General features: G+C 40.0%; 2 protein-coding genes across 3 annotated transcripts in view; one reads left to right on the top strand and one right to left on the bottom strand.

Annotated features, from left to right (window-relative positions):
* CFAP97 (cilia and flagella associated protein 97) overlaps nt 1-10,763 on the top strand; it is an 89,831-nt gene extending 79,068 nt beyond the window's left edge. For both annotated transcript variants that reach the window (XR_008912973.1, XM_007496052.3), the window contains 2 exons: nt 10,213-10,301; nt 10,564-10,763. Coding sequence is in view for 1 of the 2 variants with exons in the window: in XM_007496052.3 (XP_007496114.1) it covers nt 10,213-10,277 (65 nt within the window). In the remaining variant the exon portion in view is untranslated. The remainder of the gene's footprint in view (nt 1-10,212; nt 10,302-10,563) is intronic.
* Nucleotides 3,302-7,521, bottom strand: SLC25A4 (solute carrier family 25 member 4). The gene is made up of 4 exons (XM_001363356.4): nt 6,746-7,521; nt 5,329-5,815; nt 4,750-4,890; nt 3,302-3,754 (listed from the first exon to the last, which is right to left on the bottom strand). The coding sequence occupies exons 1-4, from the start codon at nt 6,854-6,856 to the stop codon at nt 3,597-3,599; spliced, it is 897 nt and encodes a 298-aa protein (XP_001363393.1). The 5' UTR covers nt 6,857-7,521; the 3' UTR covers nt 3,302-3,596.
* Nucleotides 10,764-18,096: the final 7,333 nt, after the last annotated feature.

Raw genomic sequence — 18,096 nt, 5'->3', positions numbered from 1 at the left:
CTCCATTTCCAAATGCTGCCTGAACAACAATCCAGAAGTTTTATTTGATAATCATTAGTTTTATTCATTTTACACTTTAATGATGTAGTTTATCTTTTAATTATGGAGATCATAAAATATGGGATATTATATGGCAATTGCTTAAGTGTATTTTATTTATTTAACCCTTACCTTCTGTCTTAGAATTGATACCAAATATTAGTTCCAAGGCAGAAGAGTGATAAGGGCTAGGCAGCTAGGTTTAAGTGACTTGCCCAGAGTCACACAGCTAGGAAGTGACTGAACTAACTCCAGATCTGATACTCTCTCCCCTAAGTCACCTAGATGCCCCAGTGCTTAAGTTTATTATTATCTTAGTCTTTAAGTGATTTGTGTATCATTTAGGGGAAAGAGAGTAGTGAAACCTATGGCCATAGATGAAGTGCAATAATGTCTAATTTTATTAACACAGAACTGTCACAATTCTGGCACAGTAATTTAGTAAACGTATAACTTTCTGGTTTAGCTCTTCAGATTTTATAGATATGGGAAAAAACTGTTTAGAAAAAAATATTTGAAATTATGGTTCTTAGATTTTGATCTTGGCTGTCATAAAATGTATTTTCCCCATTTGAAACATTAGAAAAATGATTTGTTAAGATGAAGAGTAAGTTCAAATAAAGTTTTTTCTTTTGAATAGAATGAAAGCAATGTAAAGCAGTCTTACAGGAATAGTAATGTCTCAGCATTTTCTTGAAATTAAGATAATTGTCTCAAGCATTATGTTAACTAAATTAAACTATTTAAAGGATAGGTATTTAATTGTGAATATATTCGGTCTTAATATACTATAGTTTTTATTGCACTACACATTATCCTATATTTTCAATGGCTTTTTAAAAAGCTTCTAGTCGCCATCATTTTTTATCATAGGTGGAATTATGATATTTTTTCCTTTTAAATTTATAAGTATAATACCAGTTTTATGATTTTGGGGTAGAAATACAATATAACTATGTAAAGAAAGCATAAAACATTGTTGGCATTGGAAAATATCTTTTGGTAAATATCTTAAAGATTGTCTCTCATAATAGTGTGAGAGAATCGCTTTAAGCTAAAGGTTGAATGAAGTGAGAACATTATAATGGGTAGGAGAGTCCTGTGATTTTTTAAATTTAAATTTATTGATTTTATTTTTTTTCTTTGTGATTATTTCTACCACATAGGGATGGTTTGAGAAAAACAACCACCATGATATGGTTCCAGTGGGCTTATTGTCAAATTCTGTCATCACAATACCAAAGTACAGTTTTAAAAGTGAATTAGTGTATGAAGCTTTAAATAACACGTTGTGACCTTTGTTATAGATTACTTTGGGAAAAAAATTACAAGAGAAATTAAACTAAGATTTACCTTTTGGCTAGATGTTGTCTTTTTATGTAAACCAAACTTTTCAGACTAACTGTAAAGTTGGGGTGGGGGGAGCGGGCGGGCATGAGAATGGTTTCTGTTACTGAATCTTCAAAGATTTTTCCCCAGAAGATTGTTTTAATTATCTTCTGCTACCACTAATTCTTCTTCTTTTTTTTAACCACTTTTCATCTAAGAATCAATACTATGTATTGATTCCAAGGCAGAAAAGTGGTAAGAGGTAGGCCGTGGGGGTTAAGTGACTTGCCCAGAGTCACACTGCTAGGAAGTATCTGAAGTTAGATTTGAATCCAGGACCTCCTGTCTTTGGGCCTGACTCTCAATCCACTGAGCCACCCAACTGCCCCTCTGCTACCTTCAATTCTTAAATGACTTCTATAACATTTAGGTCCAGGAAGGACAGAGGCCATGAGGTTAACTAATAGCTAATAGGGATTAAAAAGCCTTCCTAGGCAATAAGAGAGAAGCAAAATATAACCAAGCAATGTAGAAGCTTGAGATTTTCAAGTTTTCATTGAGATTTTCATGTAAGCCTGCCTGAAACCCCATCTTGACCCAAAATGGTACTTTTGGCATAAATTTTTCAAAATGTATGGTCTGGAACACATTCAGAGTTAAGATTTGGTTTTCCCTTTGTTAAAAAGCACCTTTGCTTTTATCACCTTTATCACTTGTCTAAGCCTAATCTAGCTTAATGGATAGATTTTAAATCATGAACCAGCCTACCTTCCTCTTCCCTAGATCTGACTGATTTTTTTATGTTTCAGAGTTTTTCTCCTACATTTCCTGTATTTAGGGCTAAGAATGATTTAGCTGTGTCTATTAATAGTTATCATGGGGAAAAAATGCTTCTAAAGATGACTTTCTCTTTCCTTCCTCCCCCGAAATCCTTTCTGTTAGCACCACACTTGAGCTGGCCAACAAAACTTCCTTGGAGGGGCAAGATGAATTAAATATTGTGTTGAGAAAACGCATTTTTATTTCTCTGTAATCAACCCATATTAGTTTATCAGATTAGCTAGTTGTTGGCTTTTGTACATCTTCAAAGGTCTTTTTACTTATTCTCTAAGGCCAAGTTCCAGCCTTCTCTAATTTCTCCCACTCCCATATTAATAATTGATCTTTCTCTTTTACCTCTCCTTGTTACATATTAATTTAGTGCTTAATTGTGTTCTGTTTTCTTTTAATTCCTCCATCTAGCTGTTAGCTCCTTTTGGAATTCAATTAAACATTCTTTAAACTCCCAAATAAATGTTCAAGAAACCAGCAGGTGCTACATAGGTGAAGTTCTATAGAGAGTTGATCAAATTCTACTTAATTTTGCCCCTGCTTTATACTTCTGGGCAAGTGATTTAATAGTAATAGAGCAAAACCCAGTTGTTTGTAATCCTTATTCCTATACCCTATTCTGTTTTAGATAAAAATTATACAATTTAAAATGACTTCTTAATCTATTTTTCTTTCCCTGCATAGATTTACTGAATCAGGATTTGTTTCTAGATCATGCATTTTACCTAAAACAGTGGTTTTAAAACTATTTGAAAGAAAAGCCCCAGTGCCCCTTGAGATGTCTCTTTGAAATAGTGTTAGAACATGTAAAACATTTTAAATTGCTGTCCATTTTATTCCTTTCTAATCCTCCACTATTTATCCCTGCCGCAAGATTGTGCATAGGGTATGTGTTCTTGAGTTGCTACTAAAACTTTGTAGTCAGTGTAGTAGTCTGTGTTTATAAAAATTGTCACTTATTTACAAAATATTTACAAATAGTTCATGACATGCAATTGTACCCTTCATTTGGACTACTTTTTCATATAATCTGCAATTGGGATTTAAGAACTCTTCATCCTGTTTGACATTTAAGATTTTAATAAAGTAAAAATTTAGAGAATGAGCCTTAAATAGTATTTATTGATGGTTCACATTAGGTCATTGTCATCATTTCCCAAATTAATTGTAGAAGCATAGAAATAAAGGTTACCTTATATTTGCAAGTATACTTTGTCTGTATAATGCAAAATTCATATGTGGTCCAGTGGACTAAAACAAGTTTATGCTATGATATCCATGTCAGCCTGGTGTTATCCCATGTAAGTGTTGCCAGGTTTTTGAGGAAGTGTCTATTAAACCACGGGTAACATTAGAAACTGGATCTGGGACCAATGAACTTAAGAGTTTTAATTGAATTAGACATACTTTTTGATCTCATCATACAACACTAATACAAAAGCACCGCCCATGCCTCTCAATACATTGGACCAGGCACCTTTGAAGAAAGCTTTGGATCCTTCATCTTTTGCAATCTTCCTCCAGCAGTCAAGTGTCCCAGTGTACATAATATCAGCTGTTGAGACAAAAATTGGTAAGTTGTTCATAACTTTAATAAAAGCCCATTTTCTAAAATCTCTTGTGACAGAGGCTTAGATCTTATCCACGAAATTTAAGCCACTGGAACTTTATGCTCCAGTTCTGTGTAATACCAGTTGCCTAAATCTTCTTTAGCTGGGTAGACAAGGATTTCCTCTTATTCTTAGTCTTTTCTAGCTACAAGAGGAATTGGAGAATAGATATTTATGCAGATATTTCCATCAAATTACAAGCTAAGACAGAAAGAGCCCTTTTGCTTTTAAGGCAGCTAGTTGGCTCAGTAGATTAAGCACAGGCCTGGAGTAAGGAAGACCCAAGTTCAGATGTGGACATGAATGTGATTCTGAACAAGTTACTTAACTTCTTTGCCTCAATCTCCTCATCTGCAAAATGAGCTGGAGAAAGAAATGGCAAACCACGCCATTATCTTTGCCAAGAAAACCCCAAATGGGGTCACAAAGATCCATGACTGAAATGATTGAACAACAACAATCTCAGGAACTGAGTTCCAGAAATGATTTACCACACAGCCTCCGCCTCAAGAAATATAGTTGCACTTGAAGTAGCTAAATACTTGAAGAAATTTAGCTGAATAATCGACTCCAGGCTCTCTAACTTTGTGTATATACAGATTGTAAAAGTGGTAACCCAAGGGCCACCATACTGATCAAGAACCTTTCTTTAATTCCCTCATGTTCCCTCATACTATCGACTAAATTAGTTTCCCCTTTTTTCTCTCGATAAGATGATGTCTTTGATTTCTTCCTAAGAATAAAATGGGGGGAAAGCTAATAGGAGGGACTAGTTTTTAATCCATCATCTCAGCCTCTCCACTCCCCTCTCTTGCCATTTTAGACAGTAAAAAGAACTGATCACTGCTAATGGTGGGAGCTAGACAAGTCAGCCGTACCAGATTCCTGAAATTGCCTATCCCCTTGCTTGCAGCAACATGGAAGATGAAGAAAAACATACCCCCTTTCCGGCCAGACTGCATCATCATTCTACGACGGACAGTGTCAAAGGGATAGGACACCAGTCCTGCCACTGCAGTCACTGTCTGGGCAATCATCCAGCTTACTATAATGTGCACGTTCTTGGGGTCAGGCAACATTCCTGTAAAGAATGCCGACAGCATCAAACATATACATTTGTTTATTTAGCCCACTTTGGGAGAAAAGGAAAAAAAGCCATCCCCACCCCACTTCCTGCCTCATGTCCTTCCTGTTTAGCCTAGACTTTGAGTATCAAGCAGTCAACTGGGAAGTGGTAGGCGCTAATAGGGAAGCGCACAATTTTAGTTTGGTGCCTGACCAAGGCATAGGAGCCCACAGGACTGATTAAACAGTATTTATCCTAGGGAAGGATCAGTTACTCTGATAGTTGCTGTGAAAAGCTGTTCACTTTCCTCTCTGAAAAATGAGGCCATCAGAGGAGAAAATTGCACTCCCTTTAAATGCATCCCCACCTCCTCAGCCAGTAGCATCAGGATAAGTGAGTGGGGAAAAGGGCCCCTTTTGGGTAATTCTCACTCTATCCCCATTAACCTCTCACCCTTGGCTGTATCATAGACCCCGAAGTAGGCAGCCCTGTAGATGATGATGCCCTGGACAGACACACTGAAGCCCTGGTAGAGGCCCTTCAGGCCATCAGACTTGAAGATCTTGGTGAGACAGTCGCCCAGGCCACTGAACTCCCGTTGAGTGGCACCTTTGCCCACATCAGCGGCTAGCCTGGTTCGAGCAAAGTCCAGTGGGTAGACAAAGCAGAGGGAAGTGGCCCCAGCTGCTCCACCAGAAGCAAGGTTGCCAGCAAAGTAACGCCAGAACTGCTTGTGCCGGTCCACACCCCCCAAGAAGATCTGCTTGTATTTGTCCTTGAAGGCAAAATTCAGGGCTTGGGTGGGGAAGTAACGAATGACATTGGCCAGGTTGCCCCTCCAGAAGGAGAGGAAGCCTTGCTCCTTGGGGATTCTCACCACGCAGTCAATTATGCCTTTATATTGCTGCTCTGCTTTGATCTGTTTGCTGGCATGTTGGACCTAGACCACAGGAAGAAGTGGAAAAGACAAGGAAAGAGGGGAAGGGATGGGAGAAAAAAATGACTTGTACCGCTTTCCCAGCTCAGGCCTTATGGGCCAGCCAATGAATACTTCCCTCCATTCCCTCCCCCGGGGACGGCAAACTCCTGCCTTTGCATTTCACTGGGGTCCCGGAAGCCTCATTTTCTAAGCCGTAGTGGGGGTGCTGCCCAAGTCCCTAGCTAGGGATGGGAAGAGTGCCAGGATCAGCTCCTAGAATGTTAGAGCTGGGAAAAATCTAGCCTTCTGCCACATTGAACAGAGGCAGACGCCGGCTGAGAGATTTGTCCAGTCTCCAGTGAATCAGTGACAGGAGTCTCCTCATTCTCAATCCAGCCTTTCTTCTCTCTCCCCTGGAGGTGCCCCAGCTGGGACGCTCCACCCACATGGATGGCCCTTTGCCTTTAAGGAAGGGTGAGGAGGTAGTAAGAACAGAGGATGAGTGACCTTTACCGGGCAAGGGGACAAGGAGGTCGAGCGAAGGGGAGCCGGGGCGAGGACAGCTCCTGCCACCTTTGCCTAGGTCTGCGCACTGCCTCAGTTGGGAGAAGTCTTGCTCAATGTAACTCGATCCCCAGGAGGCTTTCCATATTTAGGCACTGAAGTGCTGGGCGCCACCCGACACCAGCAATTCCATCTCCACGTCCCCGGCCCGGCCCAGAGAGTAGCGGCTTTCCCCTAGGCTAGACTCCCGAGTCATTCACCCCCCTTATCTGAGCCCCTCCGCCCCATTTCCACCTGGGCTGGACCAAGGCCTGTCCCACCTTCACCCTGGCCGAGGACAAAGCACCTGTCCTCAAAGCTACTTAGCTGGTACTGCCTCCCCGGGGCAGGACCCTTCACCTCCTCGCCCCTAATGCATGCAAAAACCATTCCAGCTCTAATCCTCACCTGCAGAAGCAGTTTGACTCTCTCAATGGGAGCAACCGCAGTCTTGGAAACCGCGGCGGCAATGCCACCTGCCAGAAAGTCTTTGAGGAAGCTCAGCGCTTGGTCACCCATGACGGAAGTTGGTCGTACCCACAATGTCAAAGGAACTGCTCCCTAAACTTCCCCCCAGCCAGAAGCCCTGACCCCCTTCTCCGTCCCACCACCAGGATCCAAAAGGGGCAGAGCGCTTCTCCCCCAGACCTCCTTATATGACCCTCCGTCTCGCGAGAGAAGGAGGAGGGCCCTCGGGCCATTTGGCTCCGTGCGCATTGGCTGGACAGGTGTCTGGATACCCTCTCCATCCCATTCCTCAGTAGAGGGCACGGAGGGCGAGGCGCTTCCGGGAGGTCTGAGCGGGTTGGGGGCCTGCTGCTCCCTCTAGGGACATTTAAAGGGCAAATTCATGTTATCAGGCTTGGGCTCTGGAGGGAACATTATGTCACAACAGCATGTGGCCTGCTGTATTTATAGCATACTGGAGCCGGCCTCCAGGACGGACTGACTAGGGAACAGACGTGGAAAACGACTCCACAAGGGCTTTAACCTCGGGCTTGCACTGGCTCCCTCGAGCAAGAAAGGGCTTTGGGGAAGGAGTAGGAAGCTTCGCACGCCATTCCCCACCCCCGAACCCCAACGTTCAGGGAGCCTAAGAGGGAGCGCACCGCTGGTTCCTTCCTCTCAGTATCCTCTGACAGTCTCCCGGCGCCTCTTCCTCTCGCAGCCCTTGGTACCAAAGAATCGTAGCCTTCAGAGCTGGACGGGACATTTGTGATACAGCTCATGTGCTTTTGCTGGGTTGTGTATTCTGTGCGTTTCTCTGTTTCCCATGTTTGGGGGGGGGTCTTCTGTCCTTCCTTATTCCACATAAAATCTACTTTAGGTCAGGGATTTATTCACTTCAGATTTGCTCTGAAACCCTGGTAGTGTTTAGTATGCGAGGACATTTAATACACTGCTGGTAATTAGCTGGAAGCATGCCGATTGGGGGCGTCTATGATTAGTTTTCTAAACCCAGATTATTCTCATTATAATAACTGGGTGACTGAGAAAACGAAATGTAAGGTATTAATTAGTACGTTGTTATTGCCAAGGACTGTGAGTCTGGGTGTGCAGGAACAGAGAAGGATTTTTAGTTAAAAATTTGACTTTCTATCGTTAGCTTAACGCTGACTTTACAGGAAATGAAATTAGCTCTGAATATTAAGACATTTGGTGAAATTGGGAATCTGACATTTTACAACTGAGAAAACTGCAGCCCTATCTGAAATGGGGTCCTCTGGTTCTAGAGTTACTGCTCTTTCCACTGTACTTAATCCAGCTGCTTCTCTTCTGACCTTTTCAAAAATATTTACCCATAATATCTTTACAATGTCAAAAAAAAAAAGGCACTATTATGTAGAGGACAGAACTCTGGGTCTGGAAGCTGGAGTCCTGGGTTCAAGGCAACCCCCTTAAAATGTATTCCTTGCAGGGATGGGGAGAAGTGAACATCTAAGAACCAGTGAATGTTCTATTGCTGACACTCCACATTTAGTTGGGTTGCTCCTCTGATGAAGAAGAGAGAGCCCAGCGGAGGAAGTGCTGGAAGGAGAACTTTCCCTTTTGGTAGAACATGCCAGGGTTTGCTCTTGATGACTGCCTTGAGACATCAGGGGAGGACTTGAGGAAAGCCAATAATTAAGTGGTTATCCAAATAACAAGAAAAGATACTGGTACTCTGAAAACTCAATGGAAAGAGCCCTGGACTTGAAACTAGAATATCTGAGTCTGATAAATACCAGTCCTATGATTTTAGTTTGGTCGTTTACCCTCTTGAGCCTTGATTTCCTTTTTGGCAAAATATGGATAATAACACTTCGACTTGCTAATTCTGTAACAGGACTATTAAAAATGCTATGTAAACTTGAAAGCATGACATAATACATGAATTCATTCATATACATGTAAATGGATGTAGGTGCAGATATCTATATGTGTGTATCATTGACTTTTTCACTCAGTATTTCATAGAAAAATGTCCACATATCTATAAATATAGTCATATAATTGACATTTCTGGGGAGCTCTGTTATATGGGAACTAGGACCTCTGTTAACTACAGTTGTGGAAACTTAGACAAGAGCTCTGCTTAAACCAGATTTTCCTGAAGTAATCCCTGGGTGAGAACAGCCAGCTAAGGAAAGAGAACTCTCTGGGTTCATTCTCTAGGATTAATGTAATCCAGAGCCTAGGGTCTCCCTTCAACTAGTCTAGGGAGTCTAACAACTCCCCAAGCTGCATCTGGGGGATCTGCCCAAGCACATTGTTTCTCCCTGGCTTTGATGCTCCCACCTACAGCTTATTCCAGGAAAATCTCCAAATAAAGCTGAGGTAGAATTCATATCCAGGTTTCTAGCCTCCAGTTCTCACATAAAAACTGAAAATAATAAATATATGGCAGGCAGAGGATAGCCTTTATTCCATCCCACAGAAAATGAGAAAAGATGAAAAGGACCCACAGGGGTCCCTAAAAAGAGAGAAAACATAAGGTACATGAAAGAAGAAAGGAAACAGGTATTTAATAAGTACGTACTATGGGCCAGGCATTGTGTTAAGAACTTTACAATTATTATTCCCTTTAATCTTCACAATAATAGGGAGGCACTATTACCAACAATTAATTTATATATATACATATATATATATGTAATAGATATTATACGTCTTTAAAAAAAACCCCTTACCTTCCATTTTGGAATCAATACTATGTATTGCTTCCAAAGCAGAAGAGTGGTAATGGGTTGGCAATGGGGGTTAAGTGGCTTGCCCAGGGTCACCCAGCTAGGAAGTGTCTGAGGTCAGATTTGAACCCAGGACCTCCCATCTCTGGGCTTGACTCTCAATCCACTGAGCCTAACTGCCTCCTATATTATGTATTCTTAATAATAGGTAGGTGCTGTTATTAGCCCCATTTTACAAGTAGGGAAACTGATGCAGACAGAAGTAGTGACTTATTCAAGGTTACATAGCTGGTAAATGTCTGAGGCTGGATTTAAACTCAAGTATTTTTGACTCTGGGTCCAATGACTATTCATAGCTGCCTCTAAATCCAATCTCTCTCTCTGTCTCTCTCTCTCTGTGTAAATATATGTAATATATAAAATATGCACGTATTTTATATAATATACAAAACATAATGTGTAAGTGTGATATGTAGATATTACATATATTATGTATATGTGCTAGAACATATATGATATGTGTATGTAATGTGTAATATATAAAACAGTAGTTCCCCTCAGAAGAAACATAACAGCATTGCCACCTGAGTAATCTGTTGACATTTTGCCACAGGATCCTATGCAATCTCCCTACCCCCAAGACTTGGAGTGCTTCTGGAAATATCAACTCTTCTCCCTTTAACCTCCCCTTTCCTCCTGTTTGAACAGGTTTTCTAAATGGCCATCCTATAACCAGTCAAGAATGGGAAACAGCAAGAGGACTGTTGTATTGAAGCAGGTTCTCCAGAAGAAAGGATGTAAGATTTCTGCTCTGAAAGCTAGTGAAATTGGAATCACATCATTGTGGGTACATTTATGAATAAAACACATTAAAAAAATCTAGGGCAAACACACTATGGAGCTGCCAGATAGGCAATCAGCTTGACTTTGAGTCTACACTGCCAACACTAACTGTGTTCATTGGGAGGTGGCCAATGAGGGAAGTGCTTGGGGTGGTGAGCAAGGACCAAATCTCTTGCCTCTCCTTCTCACCCTTCTTTTTCCCCTTCTATTCCTCAGGAGGCCTTTTCTGGGGATCTGCCTCTTCTTCCACATGGCCTGCATGAGAACTCTACTTGACCTTCATCCAGGTTCTCGGTATTGTCATCAAGTTGGCTAAGAAACTTCCATCCAGCACACATCAAGTCACCATCTCCGTAGTTATGTAGAGGCAGTTTCACCTTCCCCCATGTTAAAGAAAACATCTCTCAGCAACTCCACACCATGTTCTCCCAAGTTCTTTCTCAAACAAACCAAGGAATTCTTAGAACCACCCGGAAGAAAAGAACAGCCATCAAATAGAGGAGAACCTAAATCATTTTCTCAGGGGATATGGAATCCTCTGAAGTGGGCAGGGACTTTGAGACCCAGACAACTATGAGGTAGGATTGAGATCAAAGAAGTATGAAAGAATCAACCAGGCTTCCTATAAAAGGAGGCTATACTTATCAGCTAAGTATTCTTGGAGGCTTGCTCCAAGAAACCATTGAACTTAACAGGAGGGCATGCCCTATTGGTAGGGTGGCATTAATTTGACCTATACATGACTTCTGGGAGGTAAGACACAACTCCTCCAGTCAGGGGCACAGGGACAAAGCTGTTGTTTCTTTAAAAAAATTTTTTTTATTTTAATAACAAATTTCCACATAAGTTTTCCAAAGTTATATGATCCATATTGTCTCCCTCTCTTCTTCCCTCTCCCCTCCCAGAGCTGGCAAGCAATTCATTCTGGGTTATACATGTATTATCATGCGAAATATATTTCCATATTATTCATTTTTTGTAAGTGAATAATGTTACAGAACCAAAATCCCCAAACATGTACCCAATAAACAATTGATAAATCACATGCTTTCCTCTGCATTCCAACTCCAACTGTTCTTTCTCTGGAGGTGGATAAAGCTGTTGTTTCAAGAGCCCATCCAGTGGTCAACAGCACCAGTTGCCTCAGGTAGAGGGAGGTGCTCCACCTTCTGATCAGGAGCAGGGAAGAGGAAGGAAGGGCTCTTATGATTTTGACAACCACTGCCCACCAGATGTATGGGAAATTTTTCTAAAAAATGCCATTTGGGTATGGCATATATTGTTCCATTCTTATAGCTCTTTTTTACTTAAAATTTAATTGCTTCTTTGACCCATTAGTTATTTAGGATGTCCTTTGTGAGTTTCCCTAAGGGTCTCTTTTTCCTTCAGATGAGACATTTTTAAAGCACTTAGCACAGTGCCTAGCACTTTGTAGGTGCTATATAAATTCTAGCTGTTGATTTATATTATTGTCATCATCATCAAATCCATCAAATGTGACAGCACTGACCCAATCTTGGACCCCATTCTCGGTCTCTTGGATGTCCTGATCAGAGGTAATGGTATAAAAGAATGGCATATTCTAAAAGGTTTAATGAGAACTCTAGTGGCAGATTTGACTGGCATAGTAGTGCTAGATCCTGAATAGATACCAACTGAAGTAAAGGCAAACCACTAATACTGAAATGGGACGAGGGCCCAATAAATCCATTTGTAAGTCTGAGGCAAGTCAGGAACCATATGGGAACATGTATATTGATCTTTCAAAAGTGAACTGTCCAGAACAATGAGCACCATTAGGCAGAAGTCATTATCTCATCCTTGGTTAATGAGACCATATGGTCTGGTACCCAGTGTAACATGACATCATGGCTCCCTAATGAGTGATGGATCCATTTCCCAGCTTTTGCCATTCATGTAAGGACCTGATCAGTTCAGCAGAGGCAGAAGGATTGTAGTCCATTGACAAGCTCAGAACTTTAGGCATGAACAAAATTCTTCCATTATCCATCTTCCCCAAAAGGGAGAAACTTTGAGAGTTTAATCCTGTTCTCTCCATGCCCCAGTCCACTTAGCTAGACCATCCGCCATCCATCAAACAGTGTAGGGAAAGATTGTATCTACCCTCTTTTTTCAAGACTGTTTATCTACCAACAATATGGTCCCCAGTTCATCCCATCAGGAGATCAAATGATAGAACACCATTTGTCAGGATTTTCATGCCCCAGGAGAACCCTATTACCAGATAAATGACCATTAAAGTCATGTGTCTGCTTCTTCTGCTTCTTTTTATTTTTTGTAATGGCCAAAGACATTGTTGAGACAGGCAAGCCTGAGAGCCAGGTCCTCAGAGGTGGATCAATGGGAGGCTCTTCTCTTTCTCACAAAAATGGCTTTCTAGGTGGTCAGAAGTGTGCCACAGGGTTCCAGGATGCCGCATCTGACCATTTCATCACCCAATCCTCTATATCATTCTTCCCCCACTTCAATCTAATTCAATATTGCCGACTAAAACCTAACATTCTAGTTCAAGCCAGACTTGGGCCAATCTGATGGTTCTTGTCCAGGACTGAAATGTGATGACACATGCCTTGACCATCTAACAGCTAATAGAGGTTTACTTAAGCAATAGCATAGAAAGTATACTTTATTCAGCAAGGATCGAGCACTAGTTCAGGTTGATGCCATCTTCTTCTAGAAAAGCTTTGAATTGCACATCAATGGATTATTTGTCAAGCCCCACGACCACTGATTTCTCATGGACTCTGAAATCACATCATCAGTGACTCAAACCCTAGTCCCTGGGACAAATCAATTTTTGAGAACAATTTCCTTGCCTCTTAGGGGAAAATTAGCTCAGCAGCTGAGGTCAGAGCCCCTAGCAGATACCGCTTCTGACATTACTATGGAAAGAGAATGTAATAGATCTATGTTTGCTCATTCTGAGCTTCTCAGCCCATCAAAGAATGAAGTCTGCATTGGCCTTAGTCACTGTCCACTGCCCCCAGAGCATAGAACCTGCAGCTGAGGTGTGCTTATTACACTCATAGGATGATGCGAAGGGTAGAAATTTCACTTGCACAACTAGTGTAACCAATTGGGATCAGGTTAAATTTAATTACCCTGAGAAATCTACCTGGGTTCATGTGACCCTAGATAAGTCACTCTGAACCTCAGTTGCCTCATTTGTAAAAGAGAGTATTAGACTTAATGGCTTTTAAGGTCCCTTGCAAAGCTAAATCTATGGTGCTAGGACAGTGAAAATAATGAGCAGATTGACCTTCAAATTCCTGAAGCATTTATTAGTGACACAAATTATGCATGCATGTATTATGATAATAATCATTTGAATTTATATAGTATTTTAAGATTTGCAGAGCACTATGTGTATGCATGACATATAAACACAGTTAAATAGACAGAAAGATAGACAGACAGAGAGACAGATATATAGATAGATAGACAGAGAGGCAGACAGATAGACAGATACAGACATAGAGACAGACAGATAGATAGACAGATAGATGATAGGCATAGACAGACATAGATAGGCAAAGAGACAGATAGACAGACACAGAGACAGACATAGAGAGATAGAGAGATAGGCAGAGAGACAGACAGGTAGACAGATTTCACTCACCTTCTGATATAGGTCATATGATGTTGTAATGCTATCAGGGCATCAAGAATGCTGTTAATGGGGTATTGTTTCTTGGGTGATTCTTAGCTAGAGTTCTGAGGTTGTCCATTTTGCCCAATTTAGGAAGTGCTCAACTTTGGATCAGTTGGGTTTCAAGGCCAGTGTCTACACAGACCGCTGGCTTCATTGACCCATTTGGAGAGCTGGGTTCTCAGAGCCTTCCTGTAGGACACAGGAATACCCAATTGGTCCTTTAAAACACCATACTATGCCCATTTATTGACACAGTTCATGCCATGTTTGTGAGATTTGTGAGATGAAGTTTTCTTAGGACCTGGAGAGTCAATCAAATTGTCTATTTATGTGTATGTATGTGTGAGTGGATGGGGATCATTCTAGGGCAGTATTCTCCTAACTGGTCAAATTAAGTCTTTGACAGCAACAATGTATAATACCTGTTAAGTGTGCCACATGTCTTTTTAGTTTACCTCATATAGCAGCAGCATTTTTCCATTTAATGATTTCCACTCTATATTTACTCATTTTTTTTAATACGTAGAGTCCTCTAGAGCTGAGAGGGACTTAGAGGAAACTAAGGCCCAGAGAGGTAACTTGACTTGTCCAAAGCCATATCTATGATGCGTGACAGAAGTCAGCCTCAAATTCAGGTCTAACTCCAAGCCCAGCATTCTTTCCACTAAATTGAGCTGCCTAAAATTGCTGAGTAGAATCTGACTTTTGGCCTTGTATATATATCTATGTCAGTTCTTTCTATATCTTGGATAAGAAACTGTCATTAAGTATATATAAGTATTGTCCTCATTCTATTGTATGATCTAAGATCTCTTCTAGTTTGAACCCTGAATGAAACCAGTGGTGGAAAATGCAACTTTTATGGGGGGACATAAAGGGTTCTTTTCTTCATACTGAAACATGACCATCTCTGGTGAGACCCTCCATTTCTCTTTCCATTATCACACATTAATCTCTTAAAATTATAACAAAACATGGGATTCTATTTTCTCCCATTATTTTAAAAATACATTATTTTTATATTGATCTCTATGAAAAATAAGAATTTTTTCAACATATGCCATGAAACACAGATCCAAATTAATTCTAAAGTTATCTAAACATCCTAATAATAGTAATTGTCTATTTTGTTGTTGTATTACATCTATTATCATATATTAAGTTTTTTAAAAATTCTCACTGTACTTATTATAGCTACCACTGTATAAAAAGGTCTTAAAGTCCAGAATTATATTTTCCATAATGACTTCTTTAAAAATTTAGGCATATTCTTTGGTCTTCCACTACATTTCTCCTCCAGTGCTTTCTTGTGGTGAGGAGGTAAATCCAGGTACTCAAAATCTATGAATTGAAAAATAAATGTATTAAAACAACAATAATAATATTTAATATTTTTATAATACTGAAAACTTTTTTTTTATTCTGACTTTCTCTCATAGTAACACCTCCCAGACAGAAGGGCAAGGGCTTGGCAAATGAGGTTAAGTGACTTTACCAGGATCACACACCTAGGAATTGAGGACAGATTTGAACCTGGGTCTTCCCAATTCCAGTCTTGATGCTCTCTCTCTCTAGTGTGCTATCTAGCTTTTCTATTTGTATAGAAAGTTTTTCTTACATATATTTGTTTTTCACAACAACCTATGGGGTAGGTTCTATTATTATTCACATTTTACATATGAGAAAACTGGGTCAGTGAAATTAAATTCACATAGCTAAGAGCCTAAGGCAGGATTTAACTTAGTTCTATACTGATTCCAAATCCATCACTGTATCCACTATGCAACCTAGTTGCCAATGAATGAATGAAAAAGCATTTATTGTTGTTCTTGTTCAGTTGTTTCAGTTGTGCCTGACTCTTTGTGATCCCCTCTGACGTGTTCTTGGCAAGGATACTGGTGTGTTTTGCCTTTTCCTTCTCCAGTTCATCTTATAAATGGAGAAAAGTGAAGTTGATAGGGTTAAGTGACTTGCCCATGGCCACACATTTATTAACCACTTACTATGTCCCAGATACTTTGGCACAAATAGCTGGGGATACAGACAAAAAAGCAATGTGATCTTTGCCCTCAAGGAGCTTACATTCTAACAGGAAAAGATAATACATATGGAGGAGGAATACCAGCAAGAGGTTATTTTTGTCGAGAAAATAATAAAGATGGTGAATAGGGTTCTGGAAAATTTGATTATTGTGCCCTTTCGAGGAAGAGTAGTGTTGAGTTGATTATTGTTCCCAGAGGTAGAGGTGAAAAGGGAAGGGAGGAAGTGTGTGGCTTAAAGATGGTTGTGGAGAAAAGCGTTGTGGAGGTCTACGTTGGGCTACCATGATGGAAGGACTTCAAATATAGACCCACTGATGCTTGTCATATAGAAAAAGCCTGTTTCAGTTAGGATTGGCTCAACAAGTTGTGGTTTATGATTGTGATGGACCACTATTGTACTATAAGAAATGGTGAGCAGAGCAGGTTGGTTTCAGAAAAAACTGGAAAGACTAACATGAACTGATGCAACATGAAGTGAAAAGAACCAGAAGAACATTATGCCCAATGACAGTAATATTCTTTGATGAACAATGGTGACTGACCTAGTTATTCTCAGCAATGTAATGATCTAAGACAATCCCAGAGATTCATGATGAAAAAAAAAATCTACCTTCTGAAAAAGAACTGATGGAGTCTGAGTGCAGACTGAAACACACTATATTTCATTTTCTTCTTTTTTTTTCACTTGAGATATTTTTCACAAAATGATTAATATGGGAAGATGTTTTACATGATTATACCTGTAAAATCTGAATTGGTTGGGGGAAAGGAAGAAGGAAGGGAAGAATTTGGAACTTGACATTTTAAAAAGGAATGTAAAAAAGTGTTTTTACTTGTGATAGGGGAAAAATAAAATATTCTTTTAAAAAAATTATCTAAGAGGCTTAGTGCCAGTGGATTGATTGATTTATTGGCTACACTAACTTTTGAAATCTTCCTAAGCAATAGGAAGAAAGTGATCTGTTGCTGAGGGACTGCCCACCCAGATAAAACCACAGAACTTTTGAAATACTGACTATATAAAGATCAAAGGATTTAGAGAGGAAGGAATGGTAGAGGTCAAGATTGACACATATTAAAAATAAGGAAAATGAGATCCAAAGAGGTTGTGACTTACACAAAGGACTCAAAGGGGGTAGTAAATAGAAAAGCTACGATTCCAATTTGGCTTCTTTCACTTCAAATCCAACCGTGTTTCCTCTAAATCACACTGAAATAAATATTCTTTAAATTTCTTGCCTATTCATTCTAAATTTTACTATCAGTTTTTATTTTCTTAAATGTTTTTATTTGTTTGTTCCATTAAATTCTCAAATGTCTCCTTTCCTTCCCTCATACCAGAGAAGGCAAGATTTATTATATATAAAATTATGTTTTGCTTGTTTTGATTTATCAGTTCTTTCTCTGAAAGTGGACATACACAAAATTATTCAAACTTCATTTTCCTGCAAGGTTTTACACTCAGCCTATATATTAGTTAGGAAGCAGTACTATCTCTTCTGTGTTCAGTCCTTCCAGGAAGAGGGCTATTATTTTTAGTTGACTATATTCTAGACCCTACAGGAAACAAGAAATAGAAGTGACTTCATTTTCTCTCCCCTAGCACAAGTGGCATTTGCCATGTTAGCTCAGAAGAGATGCTGGAATTTCCCCCCAAAAGGTTTCCCAGTGGAATGAATATATATTCAGCATTTTCACTCCATTGACTTTCTTAAGAAAAGGGAAGCCTCAAATAGCATCCAAGGACATGACCTGACTGTGATCACAGGATCTTCATATCACTTACCAGAGGACAGAGAGAATAGGGCTCTGCAGAACACGTCCACTGTACAAATCCAGCACTGCCTGGCCTTTGGCCAACGTGAGAAGTGACAAGGAGTCCAGGAGATAACCCATTTGGTTTTCAAATATGGTAATGGTATCCTAGAACATTGAGGCCAGAGGAAGGGGAGGGAGAATGAAGAGTCAGGGTGTTGAAAAAAATAAATTGAGAGATTTTAGTCAATTACCCTGTTTGGCTATAGATTTTAGGGA

The sequence above is a fragment of the Monodelphis domestica genome, chromosome 6, assembly GCF_027887165.1.
Source record: "Monodelphis domestica isolate mMonDom1 chromosome 6, mMonDom1.pri, whole genome shotgun sequence".
Classification (NCBI taxonomy): Eukaryota; Metazoa; Chordata; class Mammalia; order Didelphimorphia; family Didelphidae; genus Monodelphis; species Monodelphis domestica.
Note: the sequence above shows the minus strand (reverse complement) of the source record. Positions and strands in the feature narration are given on the sequence as shown.